The sequence below is a fragment of the Mus caroli genome, unplaced genomic scaffold, assembly GCF_978045245.1.
Source record: "Mus caroli unplaced genomic scaffold, Mus_caroli_1 scaffold_8, whole genome shotgun sequence".
NCBI classification, from domain to species: domain Eukaryota; kingdom Metazoa; phylum Chordata; class Mammalia; order Rodentia; family Muridae; genus Mus; species Mus caroli.
The window spans coordinates 2,828,863-2,851,886 of NW_028227263.1; the positions used below are offsets into that span (position 1 = coordinate 2,828,863).

General features: G+C 51.3%; 1 protein-coding gene across 2 annotated transcripts; it reads right to left on the reverse strand.

The window, feature by feature from the left end:
- Positions 1-1,992: 1,992 nt before the first annotated feature.
- Positions 1,993-15,991, reverse strand: Tnnt3 (troponin T3, fast skeletal type). Of its 2 annotated transcripts, XM_021168319.2 has the most exons (17): positions 15,975-15,991; positions 15,798-15,811; positions 14,896-14,913; positions 13,580-13,597; positions 13,381-13,395; positions 12,348-12,359; positions 12,116-12,130; positions 9,857-9,895; positions 9,283-9,301; positions 6,946-6,991; positions 6,280-6,396; positions 6,111-6,188; positions 5,748-5,861; positions 5,532-5,641; positions 5,274-5,364; positions 4,229-4,269; positions 1,993-2,154 (listed from the first exon to the last, which is right to left on the reverse strand). In XM_021168319.2, exons 1-17 carry the CDS (start codon positions 15,989-15,991, stop codon positions 2,100-2,102), a joined length of 819 nt encoding a protein of 272 aa, XP_021023978.1. In that variant the 3' UTR covers positions 1,993-2,099. The 2 variants fall into 2 exon arrangements, with proteins under 2 accessions (XP_021023978.1, XP_029335544.1); XM_029479684.2 differs by lacking the exons at positions 4,229-4,269; positions 9,283-9,301; positions 9,857-9,895; ... (5 more) ...; positions 15,798-15,811; positions 15,975-15,991 and adding an exon at positions 3,567-3,607 and having other exon boundaries at positions 6,946-6,990.
- Positions 15,992-23,024: the final 7,033 nt, after the last annotated feature.

The window sequence follows — 23,024 nt, forward strand, 5'->3', positions numbered from 1 at the left end:
GTGTGTGTGTGTGTGTGTGTGTGTGTGTGTGTGTAGAACTGACAGGGAGAGGGGCATCTGCTCAGTTTGGTGCCCACTGATGATAGCTTACTCAATTGCTACCCCCCTGTTCCTTTGTCTGGACCTGCTATCCATCTATCTACCCATTGGCTCATCTAGACCCAGCCCTGCCCTTCACTTCACCTCACTCCTACTGCTCAGCTCTGACCCTACTGCAGGCCCGATGCTACAGAAACCACTCCAGCCACTCCAGCCTCTGCTTTAGCTCCATCCTGCTCGTTATCTTATCAATATGGAGACTCTTACAGCCCTAGCAACTTCCCAGTTTTGGCTTCTCAGGACTCTTTGAAACTTCCTGCCTCTTTAAACCTTTGTAGCCATTATGTAACATACATATATAGACAGAGCTATAGATAGATATATTTACTGTGTGGTGTGTGATCTGAGAGTCAATATTAGTAATTAAGATTGGAATGAGAGAATCTGTGTTTGCCTCGGCCAGGCTATCAAAGAAAGCAGGATTATCTGGCAAATGCTGCCATTGAAATGGTCTTACCTTGTGAACATACTGCTATTAATCAATACATTCTGACATTGTGGAAAGACACAAACATGTTTGTCTGTTTCTCACTTAGCATATTGAGGATACCACCCAAGCCATGTCTAATCCCCTAGCCTTCCTTCAGCAGCATCATGTGAGGTCTACTTAGCCAGAGACCTCTACCCTGGTGTCTCAATCACTGTCCATTCCTGCCCTTTGGTTCTATGTTCCCTGCCCATGACAGATCAGCTGAACCCATCTCCACTGCAAGGTGTGCTGCTGGCCCTAAAGTTGGTTTGATGTTCATAGAATCTTCCCCATTGGGCTGCAACCAGGGTCAGTAAACAATTTTTTCTTTAATAGTGTGCACATGCTGGACACAGAGCATCCAGATATATAACCATACAGTATATTTACAGCCCCGTGTGTGGTGTGAGGGTGTACATGTGTGTGTTTCCCACGGGAACTAGAGCAATGTGTATTGGGGTGCACACCCAGATGGGGTTTACACCACCCTCTGTTGGGGTACACATTCAGATGGAGTCTGTACTACTGTATGTGTTGGGGTACATGCACAGATAGGGCCACACTGCTGTCTCATGGGGTACATGTACCGATGAGTTACATGTGCTCTCTGGAGGTTGTATGCTGCCCTCAGGGGCCTGGTGAGGGCTGACTACACTCCCTGTCTTTCATTCAGGGCACTGGCTGCGGCTGCCCTGCCTCCCCAGTCTTCCTGGAGGTGTCTGTGCACAAGCCCCTTCCTCTATGAATACCTCGCTGTGCAGGGCTCCGCGTCTTGATCCAATTTCTGTGATTTATATTTTCCATAATTCTATTTGGTCAGGACTTTCAAATTTATTGTACAGTTGTGTTCTGTGTTCCCTGTAATATAGGAGAACGCTGTTTGCCGAGCTTGCTCCCTCGTGGGAAACGTGCTTTCCTGCATTCCTCTCCCCCCTTGATGTGCTCGCCGGAGCCCCCCTCGCCTCCCCCCTTTCGGGGTGTCTGCAACGTCTCCAGGCAGCCAGCCTTCCTCCCTAGGCCTCCCGAGGCTGGGCTGTTTCTTCTTTAAACAGTGCTTTGAGGGGGGGGGGGGCTGCCCAGGCAGCTTTCTAACACAGAGGGCTCTCCCTCTGGTTCTGGGGACAAAGAAAATTTAGGAATAAAAAAACCTCTGATAAGAACAGCTGCAGACCAAGTCCTGGAGGTACATTGGGGTGCAGCACCGTGTGCAGTTGAGCCCTAGTTGCTAACAGCAGTAAGATATCCTGAGTTTTCCAGGGCTGTTCTGAAGTGTGCTCCCATGATGCTCCCTGTCCTGCAACACTTCCAGCTTCCCTAGGACCCTTATGCATGATAGCACAACACATAAACAGTAGAGGGGAGTCTGATAACTTTATTCCTAGACCCCAGAAGGTGAGGGCATTGCAGCAGGGTGGGTCCTGAGTTCCCAAAGATGCCTGGGTGTGAGGGCTGGAGAGTGCAGAGCTGGAATAAGGGGCCCTGGCAGGAATCAGGGTTGATGGTCTCTGCTGCAGTGCACCTCTCTGCTCTTTTACTTCCAGCGCCCACCGACTTTGCCCTTGGCTGTGGCACCGGCCTTCTTGCTGCTGCAAATGAGAAGCAAAATGTACTGAAGGCTCAGAGGGTCCAGCCAGCTACAGGAGACCATTAGCTCCTGTCTCCCCAGGCTGTCGCCCCGACTTCGAGTGCACACACCTCATTCCAGCCTGAGCTGACTCACCTGCAGGAGGCCTGACAAGGCCTGGGCACTAGTGTAGTTAGGAGAGTGTTAGCTGGTTACCTAGGCTCACCTTCTGGTCTCCTGCTTTGGCCAGGGGGACTACTACAGGCAGACCCATGCCATATGCTAGCTTTGAAAAATAGTGTTTTTGAAAAGCCTGTGATTTTCAGGATGGCAGCTAAGGATAGCCAGTTCCAGGACTTAGGGACCTCATTCTCTGAGGCTCTCTCTACCCTAGCAAGCTGGAAGCAGGATAAGTGCTGTGCGAGGCTCTGGGCTGGCAGGAGGACGAAAGTACATGAGCTCTGGAGCTACCCCAGTGGGATCTTGGGCTGGTGATGTAGCCTCACGGGCCTTCCTGAGCACCCTGACACATGCGTACACCCATGGACACATGGCATTTCATCAAACCAGTCCATCATGAGATGTGAGTCCATAGCCCCTTCCTGTAGTATGGAAGGACAGAGAAAAACCCCAAGAAATGGGAAGTCTAAGGAGCTCCACTTGATTTTGTTCTTGAAATGTGACAACCCCATGTCCATGGTCAGCATCAGATGCCTAGCATTATATCAAACTAAGAACCCGGCAAGGGGTCACTGTTGCAGCAGGTCCTGGAGTCCTGTGGATCTGATTCCTTGTGTGGAGCGGTTACCCTCCTGAGGCGTCAGTTCATTTATTCATTCATCCATTCTCCACAAGCGCTCCTTTTCTCCTCCCATCTTCTCTATCCCAAACTGGCCTTGAAATTTACTCCACATTCTATCTTGAACTTCTGATCTTCCTACCTCTGCCTCCTCACAAAGTTCTGGGATTATGGCTGTGCCCCAGCTAAGGTACGGAGATCCAACTAAGGACCTGTGCCTGCTGGACAAGCATTCTACCTACTGAGCTACACCCTCACACCACCTCTTGTTGTTGTTGTTAATTGAGATAGGGCTTCATGTAGCCCAGGCTGGCCTTAATCCTGCTTCCAACTCTGGAGAGGCATTGAGATTGCAGATATTCATTACCACACCCTGTTACAGGCTCACTGCTGGTTAACACATCATAGAGGGGGAATGTATCCCCTCCCCACCTGGCACCTCCTACATGCAGGAGAGAAAGGAGCCAGGGGGTTCCAGGGCTCAGTTAGTCTTGTTATTGCTCTGCTTAGGGTCAGCTACCAGGAACCCTCGTTCAGGAACTGGCTAACATGCCTAGGTCCTACGTAGGGTTGCAGGTGGCTAGCCCTGGGGACTCTAGGCCCAGCATAGAGCAAGAATGGGCTGGGCTACTTACTGCTTCTGGGCTTGGTCAATGCGGCTCCTGAGGGTGGTGATCTGTAACAACACAGGTGACTTACTGTGACAGGGATCTGGGAAGCCCAGCCGGGCACCAGCCAGGGGACACATGTCTTCACCACAGGGCAGGCCAACTGTGGCATCTCCACTGTATCCTCACTTGCAGGGACACAGCCTCCTGTACCATTTTCCTTACTGTCTTCTGGCTCCTTTGTGGGAGGGCACTGCTCTTTGTCCTTGGGCTGTGTCTTGACTTCCTCCCTCTAGCTACCACACACAGCAGCTCCCAGCTGGCCACTTACCTTGTGGCTACGGCAGGACGCAGGCAGGCACAAGGGACAGGGTGGAAGTAAGGCCTTTAGACCTCTCTAAGTTCCACCACTGACTCCTGATCCTGACCTTCCTTGGTCCATAGAGCTTACTCCTGACTTGGTGGCCCAGAGGCTCTGGGAAGGCAAGGGCCTTCATTTCTCATCTGCCAACAAGGGCATCAGGCCAGCCTCATAGCCACCAGCAGAAGTCAGGAGGGAGGATCTGGGGCAGGAGGGAAAGGCCCTTTGCCACCAGTTGTCCTCAACAACCCAAGTCTTTGCCATGCGAGACACTAGCTGAGCATTGCACACCCACAAGCCTGGCCTATAGCAGGCTCTGCCTACTCACAACTTGGCCAGCATCTCCACTCTGGCCCGGACAGTCATGATCTAGAAAAATCAACATGGTTACCAGGTTGGGTGGGCAGCTGAAGCTTCAAGGCCCTGATGTATATTGTACCAGTTTTCTGATGAACAGGCAGACTCTTTGAACCCAGGAGACCAGATATGGGCAGAGTGTATCTGGAGGCTATAGGTTCCTGACCCAACTCCTGTTGCTAGAAAGAGTAGCCTGGCATCTGTTTGGTGGAGCCTTCTTTGAACTAGCTTCTGGGGGTAGCCTTGAGGCTGAGGGATGAATCTCTTTCTAGGGATGGCCAGTGATGGAGGTGTGGAGACCAAGGCTCAGCAACTAAGATCTATGTCATCTTCCCAGAGGTTGCAAGAAGGAGCCAACCTCTTGTCTGTCTTGATGGCTGTGGAAGATGCTCATGCATGAGCTCCTACCTCTCCCCTCACTGGGCACTGGAGGGACAGGCGGGAAGGACAGCACTGATTTGCCAGTGAACCCAAGGTATTTGCATTTGCCCTGAGCACATTAGGCACCAGGACAGGTGCCCTTCCCCGCATCCATGGTGTGTAAGAACAAGCTTGCTTCTACCTTATCCCTCAAGGAAAGGCCTGCCCCATTTCTGCAGCCCCTTACCTTGCCCTCAATGCCTATGAAGGTTGCAACCTCATTCCATATGCCCTGACCCTCCTCCCAGCCCCCAAGAGACACAGTATTGAACTCTCTTCTTCACTTTCAGAATACATCTGAGTCACCCTGGATATATGCTTGCCTTCCCTGAAGAGGACCTCAGCAGTTGGAGAACACATAACAGTTCCAGCTACAGCACTGGCCAATCCCGATGCAGGGCCCAGGCTGATAGATCAGGTAGCCGCCCTGAAGGACGGTCTCCAGTAGTGACCCCAGATGGGCTTAATGAAGCCAGGTCTCAAGGCAAAGGCATGACCAGAGAATGACTGGGATGTGAGGAGAGAGTTGAAGCCCCCCCCCCTTCCCCAGAGAGTAAGACTCCGTAGGCCCAAAAGCCAGAGATGCCTGGACTCACATCATATTTCTGACGTTTCAGCTTCTCCCCAAACTCGAATTTGTCAGTCTCCAGTTGGTACAAGGTATCCCAGAGTTCCTTGGCCTTGTCCCTGGAAGATGGAAAAGAGGGGGTTTGATGGGGTGAAGCTAAAAAGGCAGGGTCCAGGACCTTGCTTCCTCCTCCATCAACCACAGAGAGCTGTGACTCAGTTCTCTTGGCGGGGGTGGAGGGGGAAGGGAAGGCCCAGCATGATCTGTGAGCCCCCTCCCCCCTCACCTCAGCTTGTCATCGCTAAGATGGTCGATGTTCAGAGGCTTGCGCCTTTCGGCAAGAATCTTCTTTTTCATTTCCCGGGCTGTCTGTTTCTTGCCTCTCTTCTGGTCAGCCTGGGGAAGGGATAGGGGATGAAGGGCCCGGTCTCAGAAAGGTACATGGGACAAACACCCGCCTCACTTGAAGGCCATCCTTCAGGGTTCTGAGTATGTCCCTTACCTTGGCCAGGTAGCTGCTGTAGTTGGCACCCATGGAGGACAGAGCCTTTTTCTTCTTCATGTCATCTTCAGCTCTCCTCTTGGCATCCTCCTCCTCTCTTCTGGCCTTCTCCTCCTGTGGAGACCCCACGCCCCACCCCAAGATCCTTAGGGGCTGTCCTTTGAGCAGGCTTCAAAGACTAGCTCTGGCCTTAGAACCTCCTGGAAGGAAGCTGCTCTTTTCCAGGGTTTCTGTAGAGCAAGAAGTATTAACCTGGTAGCTCTGATTGTTGACCCTAACAGAGGGCCCCAGTATAAGGAATCTAAGACCTTGTGCTTTTCTTGCTACATAGGCTTGGAGACAGCAGGATGACACAGTCCTTACCGCCAGTCTGTTCTGGCGTTCCCGCTCCTTCTCAGCGCGAATTCTTTGCTGCTCAGCCCTCTCTGCACGGCGCTTCTCCTGCAGCCAAGAGGGCAAACTGGTCAGCCCCTCCCTGTCATGCCCAGTCCCTGCGGAGTACTCAGCAACCTCCCAGGGCAGCAGTGCTCACAATTCTTTCTTTAAGGGCAATTAGCTCCTCTTCTTCTTTCTTTCTAGCTTCAAAGTGGCTGTCAATGAGGGCTTGGAGCTCCATGAGGTCCTTGTTTTGACGCTTCTTCTGGATGTCCTGGGGGTTGGGGGTGGCGAGAGAAAAGTTCCTACCCCTTCTCACCAGCCTGGAACCCACCTCCAGCTAGGGACACCCTCTGCCAGGTCTCTACAGCTGCTGCCTTCCTGAGGCTCAGTGTGGCCTTGGGTACAGGGTCATGGAGGAACCTAGGCCCTGGCTGATCATGAAGCCAGTACCATTCTTGAAGTGACCTGGCTCAGACTTGGCACTGTCATCCTCAGAGATAGCCTCTTGGGTCTGGCAGAGAGGAAACCGTGAGATTAATTTGCTGCATATGTGGATGAGTGCTTGAACAAATAAGTGGACAGATGAATGAGACAGTTGAGAGACTGGCTGGGTATATGAGTGGATGGGTTTGTGGGTACAAGAATGTATGGAGGGAATGAGAAGGGATGTTGACTTCCTGGGGTCTAGGAGCGAATTAGGGGAGTGTGGCCTAGAGTTGGCCTGCCTTGGGTCTGGCTGCTTGAGAAGACATGACCTGAAGCCTATGAAGTTCAAAGGCTAGAGTTTGGGATGAGGGTGTTCTGGGCCCCATAAACTTACATCAAAGTCTACTTTCTCCCCTTCTGGGATCTTAGGAGCAGTAAGTCTGGGGAAGAGACATAGAAGTTGTTTCATAAGCAGGGACAACTGGGACCATCCCACAGAGGAGCCCAGCCAGCCTCGAATCTAGGCTGGCCCTCCTTCCCTTTCTTGCACCCTGGCACCCAACAGAGCATGTATGTCTCAACTAAAGCAGCTTTGCCTGGCTCTTTGTTCTTGGGTTTCTAACCCATGCCCCTGGGAGTAGTTTGTCCCTTCATAGAAGGTATCACCCTGCATATGCCCATCTCTGTTTTGCTCACTGCTTCATGCCACCTTTCTCAGACACATAAACAAATGGAGCCAGGTCCTAGCAGAAGGCAGGGTGACTGGCTACCACAGGCGCTCCAGGGGCAGTGAGTGACTGACATCAGTTTCTGGGGTGAGACCTGTCCTGTGGCTCTAGACACTTTTTAATCTTTCTTTCTGAGCGCCCAAATGAACGAGAGCCTGTAAGGGGAAAAGGAGCCCCCAGCCCGCTGGCCGAGCGACCCCCTCCTCCTGCCAACACATTCCAGATGGAGCAGGGAGCCCAGACAACCGCGGCTTTTAGAAGCAGGCCACAGAAGAAAGGGGAGCTGAATAGCGATCAAAACCTGGAGAGGGAAGGGATTTTTCTAAGCTCTGAAGCCCCAAAGTTCCCTCCAAGGGAAAGCTGTGCAGATGATGCTGTGCAAATGAAAAACTTATGTATGTGGGGGGAAAAAAGAGTAAAAATTGAAACGCAGAGGGGGGAAAAATCCAGACCGAAAAAAAAAAAAAAAAAAAAACCCTTTTCAGCAAATACAGAGAAGATTTATATCCCCGAGTAAACGGACGATTAAGCAAACACGGAGACGTGTCAACTATGAGATAAACGAGCAAGGGGCACAAGCCACTGACTTGCAAAGAAAGATGACCAGTTAACAAACATGGACGGTTAGTGGTGGTGCCATCGGAGGAATGCTAAGACAAACAACCATGAGATGCGGTTGGCTGTTCATCAACGGGTGAGGGGCAGACGCCTGTTCCCGCCTTTGGGCGCGGAGGGTGTGGGACACAAGCCTGATCCCAGCCCACGTAGGAGACCGCCTTGGCTGGGCCCTGGTGGAAAGCAGCTTGGCAGTCAATGTCAAAGTCTTCAGAGCGTTGGTCTTCTTTGACCCAGTAATTCCAGTTCTGGGAATGTAGCCTAGGCAAATAGCCCTCAAGATGGAAAATGATTTCTGCCCAGCGTTATTTATGATTGTAAAATATTGGGGGAAGCCTATGATCAGGGAATGGTTAGGAAAATTATGGTTTGTCCAATTGATGGAATATTATGTGGCCATTCAAAATATTTAAGAAGACTATGTAAAAACATGGAAAAATACTTATGAATAGTGCTAAATTTTTTTAAAAGCAGAATTCAAGGCTATATAGACAGTCCCGTGCTTGAAAAAACATAGTCAGGATCTTTATTTTCCAAGAACTTCATGTAGAAAAAGAACAGGAAGAAATAAAGATCATTTTTCCCCTCCCTGGTCCTTTCCACAGTCTGGCTGGTGGGTGAGTGGGAGAATTATGGATGGATTTTTTTTCCCCTTCATTTGACTTTTATGTATTTTCCAAATTTTCTTAATGAGGTGTTTTATTTTCATATTGAGAACATAAATAATTTTTCTAAGATGAGAAACTATCTCAGAATCCTGCATTACTTTATGTGGACTTGATTTAAAACAGCATTCAAGGGAGGATGTGGGCCAGCCACACTCTTCACCTAGCTCCGTTCTTCTCTGGAGGATGGGGAGGGAATGAGGGGCAAATGCCAAAAGTTCAACCTCGTTCAGAGTGGGAGAACCGACAGAGAGGTTCAAAGGGACCAGAAGGAGTGGTGCATGGAAGATTGTGGATTTATCTACCTCCTGGTGCACTCACAAGTAAGTGAGGCCAGGGTAAGCCTTCTGCAGAGTGGCTCACAGGGGGTTCAGCCCCTGAACACTCTGCTCTTTTGGACTAGGTGGGGTCTCATCTCAAGTGGGAAATCCTCCTCTCAAGACCATTTTAAAAAAATCTATCTGAAGACCTGGGCAGCCTCCCAACATGCAAAGGCAGACGTGTGATACCTTCAGTCCCAATCCTGAGCTTCAGTCTATGGCCAGTGGCCTCCTCCTTGACCGCTCTGGATGATGGGAAAGAAGCTCTTTCTATTCATTCTACTGGCAACTATGGTCCCTAGTATCCTCTGCTGTTTGAGCGTTTCTTCTAAAACAGGCTTGGGCTTCCCAACCCACCCTGTTCTAGGATTCCCCAGGAGCTCTGCCTGGACCCCACACTTACTTAGGTCTTGGTTTCTCTTCTGGTCATGACAGCCAGGTTAGGAAGAGGAAGAAAAAGAGATCAGGTCAGAGAGGATGGAGCTTCCTACTGCAGGCTGGGGGTTTCTACTCAGCCCACCCAGGCCACCCTCCTTCTCAGAAGCCTGGTGCTTATGAAATTCCCTAGGGGCTCTAAGAAGGACTTAGGGTGTGGGCATGAAGGCAAGAAAGGGACAAACAACAGAAAGACATACATGTCTCTAGAGGGCTGGGAGGGAGGGAAGGTAAGAAGACAAGAGGCCTGGAAAGTCTGGGTGACATCTGGGATGCTGGCTTGTCTCTACTGATCAACCACCTGCTTCTAAGTGGCAGAAACCTGGCCCTAGCACCCTAACTCCATGGCGGATGCAAATAAAGCCTTAGCATCTTGTCACTGAGGAACCATGCCAGGGAGGAAAGAAAGACAGACAGACATGGACGAACAGAGTGGAAGGGCTGGAGAGTCCACAACAAAGACACATTGGACTGTTGGTTCTTCTTGCCAGAGGCCTGTGCAGGTGGAGCAGGGGGCTGCGACAGCGGCTGGCGGGCCTTACCTTCCTCGTCCTCCTCCCGCTCCTCCTCGGCGACAGCATCTTCATGGTGTGGGCGCAAGCGCACATGCAAGAAAAAAGCCACGCAGCTGCAGAAGTGCAGAGGCCACACAGCAGCAGTGGCCACATGGAACAGCAGAGGCAGGCACGCACAGAGCCCCCTGCCTGAGGGCGGCAGGGCAGCTCCTACACCTTCCCATAGGTCTCCTCCCCTTCATGGATACTTGCTGTCCAGGCTGGCCTCTAACTCTCAATGTAGCTAAGGATGGCTTTGAACTCCTTATCCTCCTGCCTCCACCTTCCAAGTGATAAGTATGTTTTGCTACACTTGGTTTATGAGTAATGGTAATTGAACCCAGGGCTTCATGCTGGGCAAGAAAGCTTGGCTGTGAGGAGGGAGCATGGGGACTGGAGCCAGATTTCCCACTGGGAAGATCCTGAAGCTGTTCTCTACCTTCCAGCTGTCATGGAACCTTCCATTGCCTTCTACCACCTAGTCTCGTACCTGGGAACACACTATGGTTTTTACAGTCTCTTTATTGCAAACTCTTTGTAAAAGTCTTTGTTCATAGAGCCTGCCTGGGATCCAAAAAAATTTTTTTGGCTCATCCATATCTGTGAGTTTTGACAGGTTCAGCCCTACGACAGGGCCTCCTGATCCTGGGAACCTGCCCTCTGACCCCTGAGAGGCTTTTTTCCCATGCGTCTTGGTGGGGCCTCTCTTCTTCCCTTCCTTTAGAGCCTTGCTAGGCCGGTTGTCCTGAGGAAAGACTGCTTCCTCTGAGTGTGACCCACTCTGGCAGAGGTTGGGACTGGTATTAACCACAGCTGCTCACCATCACCCTTCCTTGCCCTGCCCTTTAGCCCTGCTCTGGCTTTAGCAGAAGCGAGGCAGTTGACATGCGTGTATTTGGTCTGCCTGGAACACAGTGACACCTGACAGGGAAGCATCTGGGACTCCTAGGACATTTGCACTTGGCCAGGAGCCAACAAGCCTCATCCAAGGTGTGGGTGGGGGTCTTGCTGCCTGCTCTGACCAGGGCCCTTCTGGAATACCTAGTTCTCACCCCTCTGAAAGACATGGTTACTTAGCAACCAAAGCGTGTGGCAGCACTGCCTGAATAGGCAGCTTAGATCTACAGGAGAGCCTAGTGCCACTCTTGCCTAACATCTTAGGAGTGGCTGTCCAAGGAGCCATGGAGAGCTGCAGAACCTTTGCTCGCACAAGGTCCAGGGGAGTGGCCTAGGGAGGAAGTGAAGGGGCTGATGGGCTCACCCTACCCTTATGACATTCTGGGGACAGAGAAGGATGGGGTGCTGCCAAGAGTTGTATGAGAGGCAGCTGCATAATGGCAAGGTAAGGCTTCCCCCTGTCTGTCTCCCCACCCTTCTCTCTGTCCATTTGTCTGCCAGAAAAATCTCAGTTCTGGTCCCGGGGAGGCCTGGCAACCTAAGATGTGTGACCTGAGAACGTCCCTGGGTCCCTCTTCTAGCATGTCCTTATCCAGGTGCTTCCTTTCAGGCCCAGCCACCAGGCCTGCCAGCATGTAAATGGAGGGGCTGAAATGGATTCCCCAGTCCAGCCCTTCCTCCCTTCCCCAGTGTAACCAGCCCTGCTGCTAGGCTGACAGCCCCCCTCCCCCAACCCGTCAATTCTGCTTGATGGGTGTGTCTGGCGCAGGCCCAGGCCCTGGATGGGATGCCGGGATCTGACTGATTGCCTGTTCACATGCATGGCCCCTGGCTATTCCAGGTCTCTGACATCCCCACCTTGGGCCTCAGCCTGACTTTCTGCTTCTTCACCCCACTTGCCCCTCCACCCTCCCTTCAGACTCACCCTCCTTACTTTCCTCCCTCTGGCTTGATAGCTGGGGTAGGTTGGAGGCTACCTATCTAGACTCTTTGCTTTGCTCTACACATCCTGATGAGGCCACAGAGGGTCCCAGTGGATCTCCAGCACCATCTTCCTAAGACTGGCTCTGGAGACCCAGGGTAGCCCATATGTCCCATTCAGTCTTCCTGATGGAGGTGCAAGAAGAGCGTGTTGTTTTTTGCCCTTCACCACTATGACTGGGGACTGCCACTGTCAGCCATCTAGCTCAGGAGATCAGGCTAGCTTCCCTATTCTGTACTGTCCTCAGCCCAGAGGCCAGCAGGGCTTAGTTGGTAGTGGGTACATTGGAAAGGGTGTGAGAGACAGTTAATTAGAGAGGGGTAAAGGAGGAGGGGGAGGCCGTGGCTGTGAGGAGGACCTGCACCTACCTTCTTGGACTTCCTCTGTGGAGCAGCACCAGGTGGGGGAGGGGGGGAGAGAGGGAGGGAGGAGAGAGAATGAATGAGTGGAAGGCAGTGTGGGAGAGAGGGAAAAGGACAAACAGGTGTGTAGTAGAGATTGGTAAGTTGCACGGCACCCTCTTGTTCCTTTCTGGCTGGCTCCTGCACACACCCCCACATGGCCACATATGTCATGTGGCATTGAAGTCACGTCACCTACCTGGTTCGGGGGCTAAGGAGGGCCATGGAACAAGAGGCAAAACCACAGGTCAGAGGTCAGAGAAGGGATCCAGGTTAAAAGGAAACAGCCGGTCACCGAGGGGTGGGATACGTGCAGGAAGCGAGCAAGATACTGTTAGAGTTAGCTGGGGTCACGACACCCTCAATCCCAACAGCCCAGATTCTGACACCGCCCCTCCCCCGGGCTCAGAATTTGGGAATGGGGGGTGGGGGGGTTGAAGAGAACAAAACTCACCTCTAACCTGTTCTGCCTCACAAGTAGGGAAACTGAGCTGATGGTTGGGACTCTGGCTCTCGCTTTTGTGGCGGAGTGACGTTTAGTTCCTTCCCTCATCTGCCCGCCTCCTGTTTGCCCTCATCTGGGTCCCAGTCTAGAGCTGAAGCCTACTTGGAGGCTCTGATACCCCAGGGAAGCAGAGTCTATTCCAAATACTTCTTCTTTTGCCATCCAGAGCAAGGTACAAAAGCCCTTTCCTTGGAACTCTACATGGTCTAACCCCTAAAGAGGGTTGAGATGGGGCCTGTGATTGGGTTGATGGGGAACACAACTGGATAGGAAAATTGACTTGATCTGTCCGCACATCAGGCCCTGAAACAGGGCCTCTGATTAGTCCTGCATCTCTCTTTCTAATGACCTGAGCTCTTTGGACATTTATTTGGTTTGGTGGTTCTGGCCTACCAAAGGTCCCAGTCATCACCATGGGCTTCCACTGACTTCTCTGGGGAAGGGGGGACTCAAGCCATACCTGGCTCTATAGTCTCCCCCACCACTCCTGTCTTAGGCTGTTCCCTCTCTGACAAAATTTGGGGCAGCTGTGCAGTTTCTGAGGATTCTTGGAGTTCTCATTCTCTTTGGACAAGCGTTGGCCATGATTAGTGGGTTATGTGGGGCCACATGGGGGGCCCCTTGGTTGGCTGGCGCCTCCTTGCTTTCCCACCCTCTTCCCCACACCACATGGCTCCAGCCAGACCCTGGGCTCCACATGGGGACTAGAAGTCCTGTATCCTCATACCTTCCTCCTGGACTTCTGTGGCCGAGGAATGCCAGGGAGTGCAGAGTGGCAAGGAGGAGAGAGGATAGGATTAGAAAGGAGCACACAGCAGACCCTTAGAGACAGAGGCTGAGGTCACAGCCCTATGAGAGGGAAGGTTACATCAAATTCACCATTAGAGGGCAAGGGCAAGTGGGGGTCAAGTTCTAAGCCAACTCACCTTCCTCTTGGGCCTCCTCTGAGGATAAGCAAAGGTGACAGAGAGATGGCATGTAGGGAAGAGAATGGACACGGACAGACATTAGAAACGGAATTTCTTGGGTTCTCTTGGGTCAAGCATGATGAGCAGGTCAGATCCCCATGCTTGGCCCACAGCAGCTAGCCGCAGTGAACAGGGACCCTCAAGCTTCAGCCACCAATGTTCCTGCTGGGGTACTGAGTTTGTACCTCAGGCCTGGCCCTCTACACCCTACATCCCATGACTGGGTGTTTGTAATTCTGTTCTATAGGGTATGGAAATAAGGATCAGGGGTGAGCTCATGTGTTTAACCATTTCTGACCTAGAAGTTCTCATCTAGCTGCCAGGAATGAAGGTAGGTCAAGAGGCTTTGAGAAAACAAGACCCTTATGGCCAACCCTAGGGAAGGGCAGCCCCCAGGGCCACATTTCACTCAGAAACCAGCCTTTCCATCTTCTGACAGCAAGATGTTTGCTCAGGTTGTTAAGGTAGCAGGTATTTTCAAAATATTTTGAAAACACAGCACCCAGGAGCCTTTGCAGGATGGCCTGTCTGGTGAGTTGCGTGAAGTCTCCCTGAGCTGAGCAGGTGCCAGGAGCAGACAGCTTGTCAGGCCTGGGAACCACTGTGCTGGGCTGCTCCCAGGTGCACCAAGACTCAACGTTTAGCCCGCCCACACCTGCCCAGGCACGACAGAGCCAGGGAGGGGTCTCCAGCAGCCCAAGGGTACAGTGAAAGAGAGAAGAGAGAGAGAGAAAAGGTAAGAACAGAGACAGAGAAATAGAGAAAGATGACAGAGACAAAGAGAGACAGAGATAAAGAGACAGGGATAGAGAAAGGCAGAGATAAAGACAGACACAGAGACACAGAGACAAAGAGAGACAGAGAAAGCTGGAGAGACAGATAAGGAGACTAAAAGAGAAGGTACAGTGACTCTGAGGGGTTACAATGTGTGAGGTCAAGACCCTTGTTATTAATGAATGAGTTTTAATGGCCAGAAACACACCCCACTTCACACACTATGGACACAGTGACCACCGGGCATGTGTGAGTTTTTAATGAGTGTCTATTAACCCATCGAAGAGATAGAGGATTAATAGTTTAATTAATGATCAAACTATTGACCATTAATTAAATAATGGCATTATTAATCACTAACAGTTAATTAATGACGGGTGATGATGGTTAATAGTGCATTCATGAGGAAGGGAGTAGACAGTTAATTGTCAGCTCAGGGAGGATTCCCCCAAGGCCTTCCCAAGGATGGGCACTGAGAGGCCTCTGGTTTCCTGAGTTACCTTCCTCTTCGTATTGTTCTGCATTAGAATAGAACAAAAAAAAAAAAAAAAAAGGAGCCAAGTTAGCAGAGATAGAACTGGGGGTGATGGTGGTGAGGCATTTGAAGGACAACTGGCTCTGTCCCTAGACAGTCTGGTTCTTTCACTGGCTAGACCTCAGTCTGGGATCTTCAGTCCAGAGATGCTTTGTGGTAGCATGGGGAGGTGGTCAGTCAGCAAAGTGCTTGCCATATAAGTCAGATCCCAGGATTCAAATAAAAGACCAAGTGTGTTTGCACACTCTCATAACCCCAGGGCTGAGGAGGCAGAGACAGAAGGACCCCAAGGAACTTGCTGGACAGCCAGCTTAGGCTAATCATCAAACTTCAGGTTCAGTGAGTCCCTCCCTGTCTCAAAAGGCAAGCTCCTAAAAATGACATCCAAGGTGGACCTCTGGTCCACACATATGAACACATCCGAAAACACACTTGCACACACACACACATGAACACAGAGGCTTTGTGGCCTTAGAGGGGAAAATATCTCAACCACAAGGTAGATATTGGATGTCCCTAGATTTCATGCCCTACTGTGGCCATGTGAGTGACCAAAGGTGACAAGGACAGGGAAGCTGCCCACCCAGACTCAAGTTCTCAGGGATTCACAGACATGCAAGTATACAGGATTGGGGCAGGTCAAGGTGTGAGCATCACAGGGGAAAAAAAATAAGCCACAGATTCAAGATAATTTGGGAGAGGGGTGTCTTTGAAACTCAATGACTGATCTAGCCGGTCAGGGACTCTTAGGCAATGGGTCCCCAAGGAATGAGTGCTACCCATAGTCAAAGCTCCCCTCCCCACACCAAGAGCAACTCTTCTGTCTACGATGGAAGCTTATAGAGGGAAAATAGAGAAGATACTTACCCTCAACTTGTTCACTGTCATAGTGGGGTGAGTAGCGGTGGGGTGGGGCGGGTGGGGGAGAGAGAGAGAGAGAGACAGAGAGAGCGAGGTGAGCTTGAGCTGCTGACTTGAGGCAGATGTCTGTAGGTGCCAGGAGTTCCATCCCACCAGCAAGAGAGGTGACCATACAGTACTCACGTTTCCTCGTCAGACATAGTGGCGGTGGGTTGTATCTGGAGAGGGAACATCACCAGAAGGGACAATGAGGAGTTACCTTAGGTTAGAAGCTTCACAAGAGTGGGCTGAGGCCTAGAGGGGATGTGTGTAGACTGCAATTGAGGGCTACCTTTTGATTCCCCTAATTGGCCTTTCTCCCCATGACTTTGATCCCCCTTCCTCTTTTCCTGGCTCCAGCCTGGAACTTAGACTCCATAGCTGATTGGCTATTGAAAGGTTGTCATATGCATTCCACCCTGGACAGATGTCCCCTCTCCAGCATTTTCATGGAATGCCATCCAAACATACACAGGTTGTGGGTAAGCGCTTTGGGATCCTCTGTACCTGGGGATATCCTTGCTTGTCTCAATTGACGGCCTCTGGCTAGGGAATCACCCTAGAATGGCTGAGCTCCACTTTAAGGGTACAGATAGTCTCAGTCTGCCAGCTCTTCTTCCCTGGGTGAGCTCAAACTTTCTACTGTGCCTCACGTTTTCTTTGGGAGTCCAAGCTACATTTGGGGATACCCCAGGTCCTCTTTTGTGTTCTCTGAAATCCTCTGAGGTACCCCTTCAAATTAGAGAGCCCATGAACTTTCAGTTTCTTTGTCTCCATTCCTGTGAAATACATGAAGACTGAACTCACAGGGGTGGGTCTGAGAAACTTCTCTGTGGGAAACCCGAGTTTCACACCCAGGTGCTGAATGGATTGAGCTAACAGAGTCTCAGATCTCCTAGCACTACGTCTGGGACTGGATACACAGGCTCAGGCATGGCGGCTACAGGGAGAGAGAACTTGGTTCCTGTGAACTGGTCACTGTACATGCCTATAGTGTCTGGGGGCCTGGGAACCTTCAAAGAACTATATCAGAATGTTGACTCAGGGTTTGACAAACAAAGGTCATAAAAACACAACACAGCTGACTTAAAGACAATAGCTCTGGTGTCCCCAGGGAGCCCATATAAGAAAACTGTTGTTCAGGGGCTAAAAATGCACCAGCAGCTTGGTGCTAAGATGGGGGCTGTTTCTAGACCCTGTTGATAACATTAGCTTTCCCAGAACAACTGAAATTTCCTGCAGAATTAACCCACAGATACCTGGGAGGCCTGTGGCCAAGCACCAGGCTCAGCCCTGCCTCATCCCAGAGCTCCTGTGTAGACTTCACCAACCACAAGTAAGCCATCTGGCCAGAACTGCCCATCATCTTGCTCTGCTCTGATCCCTACCAGTATTAACTGCCTTCTTTACTGTCTTCTGCACTGCCCCCTCCAACAGGGACACTCTGTGGGGTGGGAAGGCCAGTGGGGTGGATCAGTTGAGCTGAGGCCCCATCTGCTTTGCTACCTCTGGTTTCTACTGGACCCACACACCTGTCAGCAGTGGAGGGAGGGGTAGTACGTTTGCATGGGGTGTCATGCATTTATAAGGAGCCAGTGGCAGCTGAAGTGTCCAAAAATAGGCATCAAAATTAGCAAGACTCCTCTGTCCTGAAACCCAAGATGGCAGGGGGGCAGGGTACTGAGAACAACCTAGCCATCTTGGCTCCTCTCCTGGCTCCTAAAGGCATCCATCCAGCAAGGGCAGCCTTGCACCCTTCCAAAGTGAGGTAGCAATGCCCTTGTTTGAGGTTGAGAAACTGAGGTTCCTGGTCTTCTAAAGAGATCCAGAAGGCCCACTTGAGCATATCTGTGCATCTTCACCCCCATTTCAACATTCCTATAAATTGGGGAGAGGCAGAGGTGGGGTGTCAGGGATGGGACAGAGATGACCAATAAACAACAGAGAGTGAAAACAGTTGTTTTGTAGAGGGTTCTAGGCTTAGAAGAAGGTTCACAAAAATAGCCTGTGAGATCAGTTTCCTTGGGGATCCATGCCAAACTCCTTTCCTTCAAAGGTGAAAAGCCCCAAAAGGGGCAGGGGCCCCTGCCACTCACTTGCTATGGGACCCTTATCACGTCCTGCTTTGGGCCTAGTCTCCTCTGACCAACCTTGCTAGGTCCCGTCTCCTCCAAGGATTCCCAAGGACATCTAGAAAGTTCGACTCAGGAAGTTAGGAATCCCAGCCCGGCAACTTAACAAAGGCGGGAGCCTGGAGGGCTAGGGACCACCTGGTCTCCCAGCCACAAGATCAGATATGAGCTTCCTGCTCAGGCCCAGGCTCCTTTCATTCCCTCTGTCCTGGTTCAGCTTGGCTCCTGTTTGTCTTCACCTGAACCTTAGGAATCTGCCCCCAGGGGTTCACAGATATCTCTCCCCTGAGCTTCTTCCCAGGGTGATCTGAGATAAGCCCAGATCTGCAAAAGGGCAGACCCATGGGCTCCAAGGATGAGTTGAAATCACATTCTTTCTCTAAGGTCATTCTTTCAGAGTCTCAGAGGGGCTCCAGCCAGCTGCCAGGCAGGCAGCTGCAGGCGCCCTTAGAGCTCTGAATGACGTCCTCTGACTCACTCGATCCTTATCTCACCCTCTGCCCTTCTTCCTAGATCCTACCTTAGGAGGTCTCCTTTGTCCTGAGTCACACAGGAGCCCCACTCCTTCTCACTTCCCGTGCCTTTCTATTCTGGTTTAGAACCAGATCTTCTATGTCAGCCCAAGATTCAAGCACCATGCTTCTAGTCACCAAAATACAACACAGCAAGAGGCACAGGACCCATTGAACTCCCCTTAGATGCTAGGCAGCCAAGCCCGGACACAGTCGCACACTCCTATGCGGGCTGTTCACATCCATACACACCTGCAGTTGAGTCTGAGAAAGGCTGGGGGCTCCTTGTGGACAGGACCAGCGGCAGGCACTGTCCAACAGCCTCACCCCTTCATGTTATAGTGACATCTGATCTTCTCTGGCAGCCCATTGGCCAGCAGATGGGTGGCTGGGGCATGGGGCATGGGAAGGGGGAGGGTGTGCCCAAGCAGGCCCCTGACCAAGTATAGGAATGCCCCAGAGGAGACCCAAGGAGGCAAGGATGGAGGAGACATGCCTGGAGGAGGAGGCAAGGTCCCCAACTGTTCCAGAAAGGTGTCAGCTGCTATTTTTACCTACCCTCCCCCTCAGCAATGGGCACATGCTTGACAGGCTGAGGGAGAGAGGAGGAAAGGATTGGGTCTAGACCAAGGCTGTTCTTGAGTCAGGCTGTTGGGGGAAGGGTCATTAGAGCCTGGGTTTTGGGTTCTTTGGTCCTCTGTTCCTCTGCCCGAGGTGGCTTGTAGGAGCAGGTACTTTGTTCAAGATCGGTGTCTAACTCTATATGGCACCTCTTGCAGCTCTGCCCTGCTTCTCCAGCATAGAGACAGCTCAAGATACCCAAATGAAGAACCCTGGGTCCCTGGCCCATGTCACACACAGCCCCTTCTTCGAGGCCAGGCCTATTTTTCAAGTGGACATCACTGGAACACGTCTCATGAAAAGATAGGAGAAATGATGACCTAAACCTTGCCTTTGGTTGTCCATCTTCTTCAGTAACTGGGGAAGGCTGAGCAATGCTTGGGCCTGTTATTGGTCTGGGGGCTCCATACTAAGTAGTGGACCTACCTGGAGGTCATATCTCTGTCCAGGGACGTGGGCCCTGCTGAGCAGACCTGGCCATGAGCTGACCTGGCCATGTGCCTGGCCTTTTTTTCCTCAAGACTCCAGGGGGCACCATCCAACCATGGACACTCTTCTGGGCCTTGTGTGCCTGGTCAGCCTCTAGGGAAACTGAAGCACCAAGTAGCAAGAGACCAACCTGGCATTTGCCATTCACTCTCTTAACCCTCCCAGACCCCATGGCTTGGGCCATGGCTGGTGGGGTCTGTAGATCTGTTCAGTTCAGGGAAAAAGCCAATGTGGAGTGCAAAGTAATGGTAGGTGAGCCCTAGGGGACACAGACAGGGCTCTGGTCCTTTTGCATCCTGAGATTAGAGACATCAGGATGACCAGTAGGAGGCCCACAGTATGCCAGCCTCCACCGAATCTTAAGAGTTTCTGGAAGGTTTGGATTGACCCACCATCCACCTCCTATGTGTTAGAGATGGGGCCATAGAATGCCAGAGACACAAGATCCAGTGTGTGATCAGAAGGAGAGTGGAACCAGTCTTCTAGCCTGCTGGCTCATAGAATAGAGCTTCTCTCCTGCTCTCCTCTGCTCCAAGCACCTGCCCCTTAGAGGCCCCTGGAGTTGTTGGGCCACCCCAACCTTCCTGGACAGGGCCTATGTGTCCCTCCATACCTCCATCTATACCATTAGATAGATAGGGTTCAGTGAGCTCTAAATATTGTGGATGCCCAGCTCAATCTGGCCTTGAGGGTCATGTAGAGTTTATGAAGTCCCACACTAGTACCAAAGGGACTCTAAATCTCTTCTGTGGTGAGGTCGCCCTCCCTTCTCATCTGGCTCTACTGAGACCAACCAAGCACACCAATCAGCTGAAGAACACGGAGAGCAGACATGGGGGATTTTGTCCAGTCTATTGTTGTTGAACCCCTGAATCCAGAAGCTCTTACCTGAGAGGAATGAGGGTCCTTAGAGGTCTATAGATGGCTATGCTACCATCTCTGTAGTGGCTCCTCATGGCCAGCAGGGGAGGGTGGCTACCCACTTCAGAAACCTTTGGCATACGCTTTCAGTGAGGTCAGAGAGACCAGGCAGGTCTTATTTTGAGTAACAGTCACCTCCTCCTCAGGGGATCGGGCCCAAGGTACAGCAGGACAGCATAGAGTGGGCACTGCTGGACCAGCTGCTGCCGTCCACCAAAGACTCAAGCAGGTAACACATGCAAGGTAATACACAAAAGGTCCTACTTGGCCTGGCTGGGGCTTGGTGGGGAAAAGACAGGACAAAAGGCTCCCTGGTAATCTGAGAGAGAACTGGAGCCCCTGGTGGTGGTGGTGGTGGGGCAACAAAGTCCATTGGATGGGACATGGAGACTGTCCCTGTTCTATCCAAGAGACTGAGAGGCAGTGGCTTCGCAGATAGTTGTGAGAGATCCCTCAAAGTTGGTGAACATCCATCCGACTTTGACTGGGCCTGGAGGACAGAGGAGGCTGAGAAGAGCCTGTCCTTTACTCCTATGGCCTATACAGGTGACTCCCAGAATAGTGGGGTTTTCAGAAGCTACTCAATCTGGGTGCTGAGCAGACTGGGAATAGAAGAGCCACTGGACCCTGAGCCTCACCCAGCGCCCCTACTTGACCCACTGTGGCTGGCTCTGCCAAGCCCAGGATAGGATTGGCTGACATGGCACTTGGGACTCAGCCACTGTGATCTGGGCAGCAGCTGTCCCCATGCATGACAGTGCCTCCTGGTTCAAAAAACACTCTGATTGGCTGTAAAGGTATTAGAGCAATTCCCGAATCCCAAAGTGAAGTGGGTCTTTAAGTAGGGCTTGGAGGAAGCAGCAGCAGCTATTGGGCCTTTCAGGAGGCTGGCAGGAAGATGGAAGGGCAGTATCCTGGTGTCCCTGGCAGGGTGGGCAGTGTTACAGCAGAAGGTAGACTCCACATCTGAGGCCCAAGTAAGATTTAGTGAGTTGTACTCTGAAGGCACACCTTGCACTCTCCTCTTGAGGCCAAAGAGAGAGGCAGGGCAAGTCACAGGAGCATAGTGCAATAATACTCTGCTCTGTTACTTGGCATGCCCATTTTGGACTATGCTAGAGTTTAGTTCCCCATCCTGTGATGGACCTTGAAGCAGCTTCTATCTGCTGCTCTTGGTCACCACCTCATTTGAGTAGAAAGGGCAGGGAGTGTCCTTTGGCCAGAGAGAAGTTCCTGGTTGGACAGAGTAGGGTTCTATCATGGTAAGCAGGAGGGATAAGGCCATCTACCTGTCTGCTTCAGCAACTGTACCTGCTGAGCTATGTGTTCCTACCAGTGGGGTTTGAAGCTTCTAAAAAGTCAAGATTCTGAATGTCTAGGTGGATGTCACAGCCAAGGTTAGACCACTGAAGCTGTCAAGAAGCTCCAGATTCTAGAGATACCAGGTTTTAGAGGCAAGCCTAAGGGTAGGCCTGGCAAAGGGAGGGTGCCCCTGAGAAGGACATCCCACTGCCTGCTGCCATTCATCCACTTGTTCAGCCCTTATATGCTTGCTCATCCTCACACATCAGCTCTCACATCCACTATTCTCCTTCCATTCTTCTCTCCTTTTACCATCCATCTACTCATATACTCATCTATCGGTCCATCCATCTATCCACCCATCTTTCCCATCACCCTATCCACTTACCCATCATCTATTCACCCATCCACCTGCCACTGTTTACCACCCATTATCAATTCACTTCTCCATCTATCTATCCATCCATCTCCCCATCCACCCATCCAGCTACTCCTCTGTCTACCCATCAATTATCTGCCCTTCCATCTACATGCTCACCCACTCATCAATATATCTATCCATTTATTCATCTCTCCATCAATTCGTTTTCCCACCCATGAACCCACCCATTCATCCATCTGTCTATCCTAACACCCACCTGTCTATCCATCTATCATCCATCACTCATGCATCTACCCACCCATCCACCTAATAACATCAATCGTTCATCTTTCCACTTTTCCATCTGTCTTCTCACCTATCTACTTACCCACCTGCTCATCCATCCATCCACCCATCTATCCATCCATTAGCTACAATCCACCTAATTGCCTATTCATCCAACAATCCTTCCATCCATCTATTCATCATCACACTTCCAGAGAATAGTCTCTGGATACGAAGATAGGAAATGCCTGGTGGCAGCACTTGTCCTTAGTGGACACTACTAGGAACAGACTAAAGTGCCCTTGTTCAGGTGCTGTGAGGTTTATTTTGGTCCAAGTAAGGAAGGGTCACCGAAGTGTCATGTTCTGGAAGAGGAGTAGGCCACATCCATTATTGATACCCCAGCTTGGGTCACCTCATACCTCAGATCCTCGAGCATAACACACTGCAAGGCCAAAAGACAAGACAGAGTGGTTGCCCACAGAGCTGATCAAGTCTCAAGTGGCCAACAGATGTGGCCCTTTCTGTTTTGATCACCGTGTTCCCTGTTAGTGAGCATAGAAGATCCAAA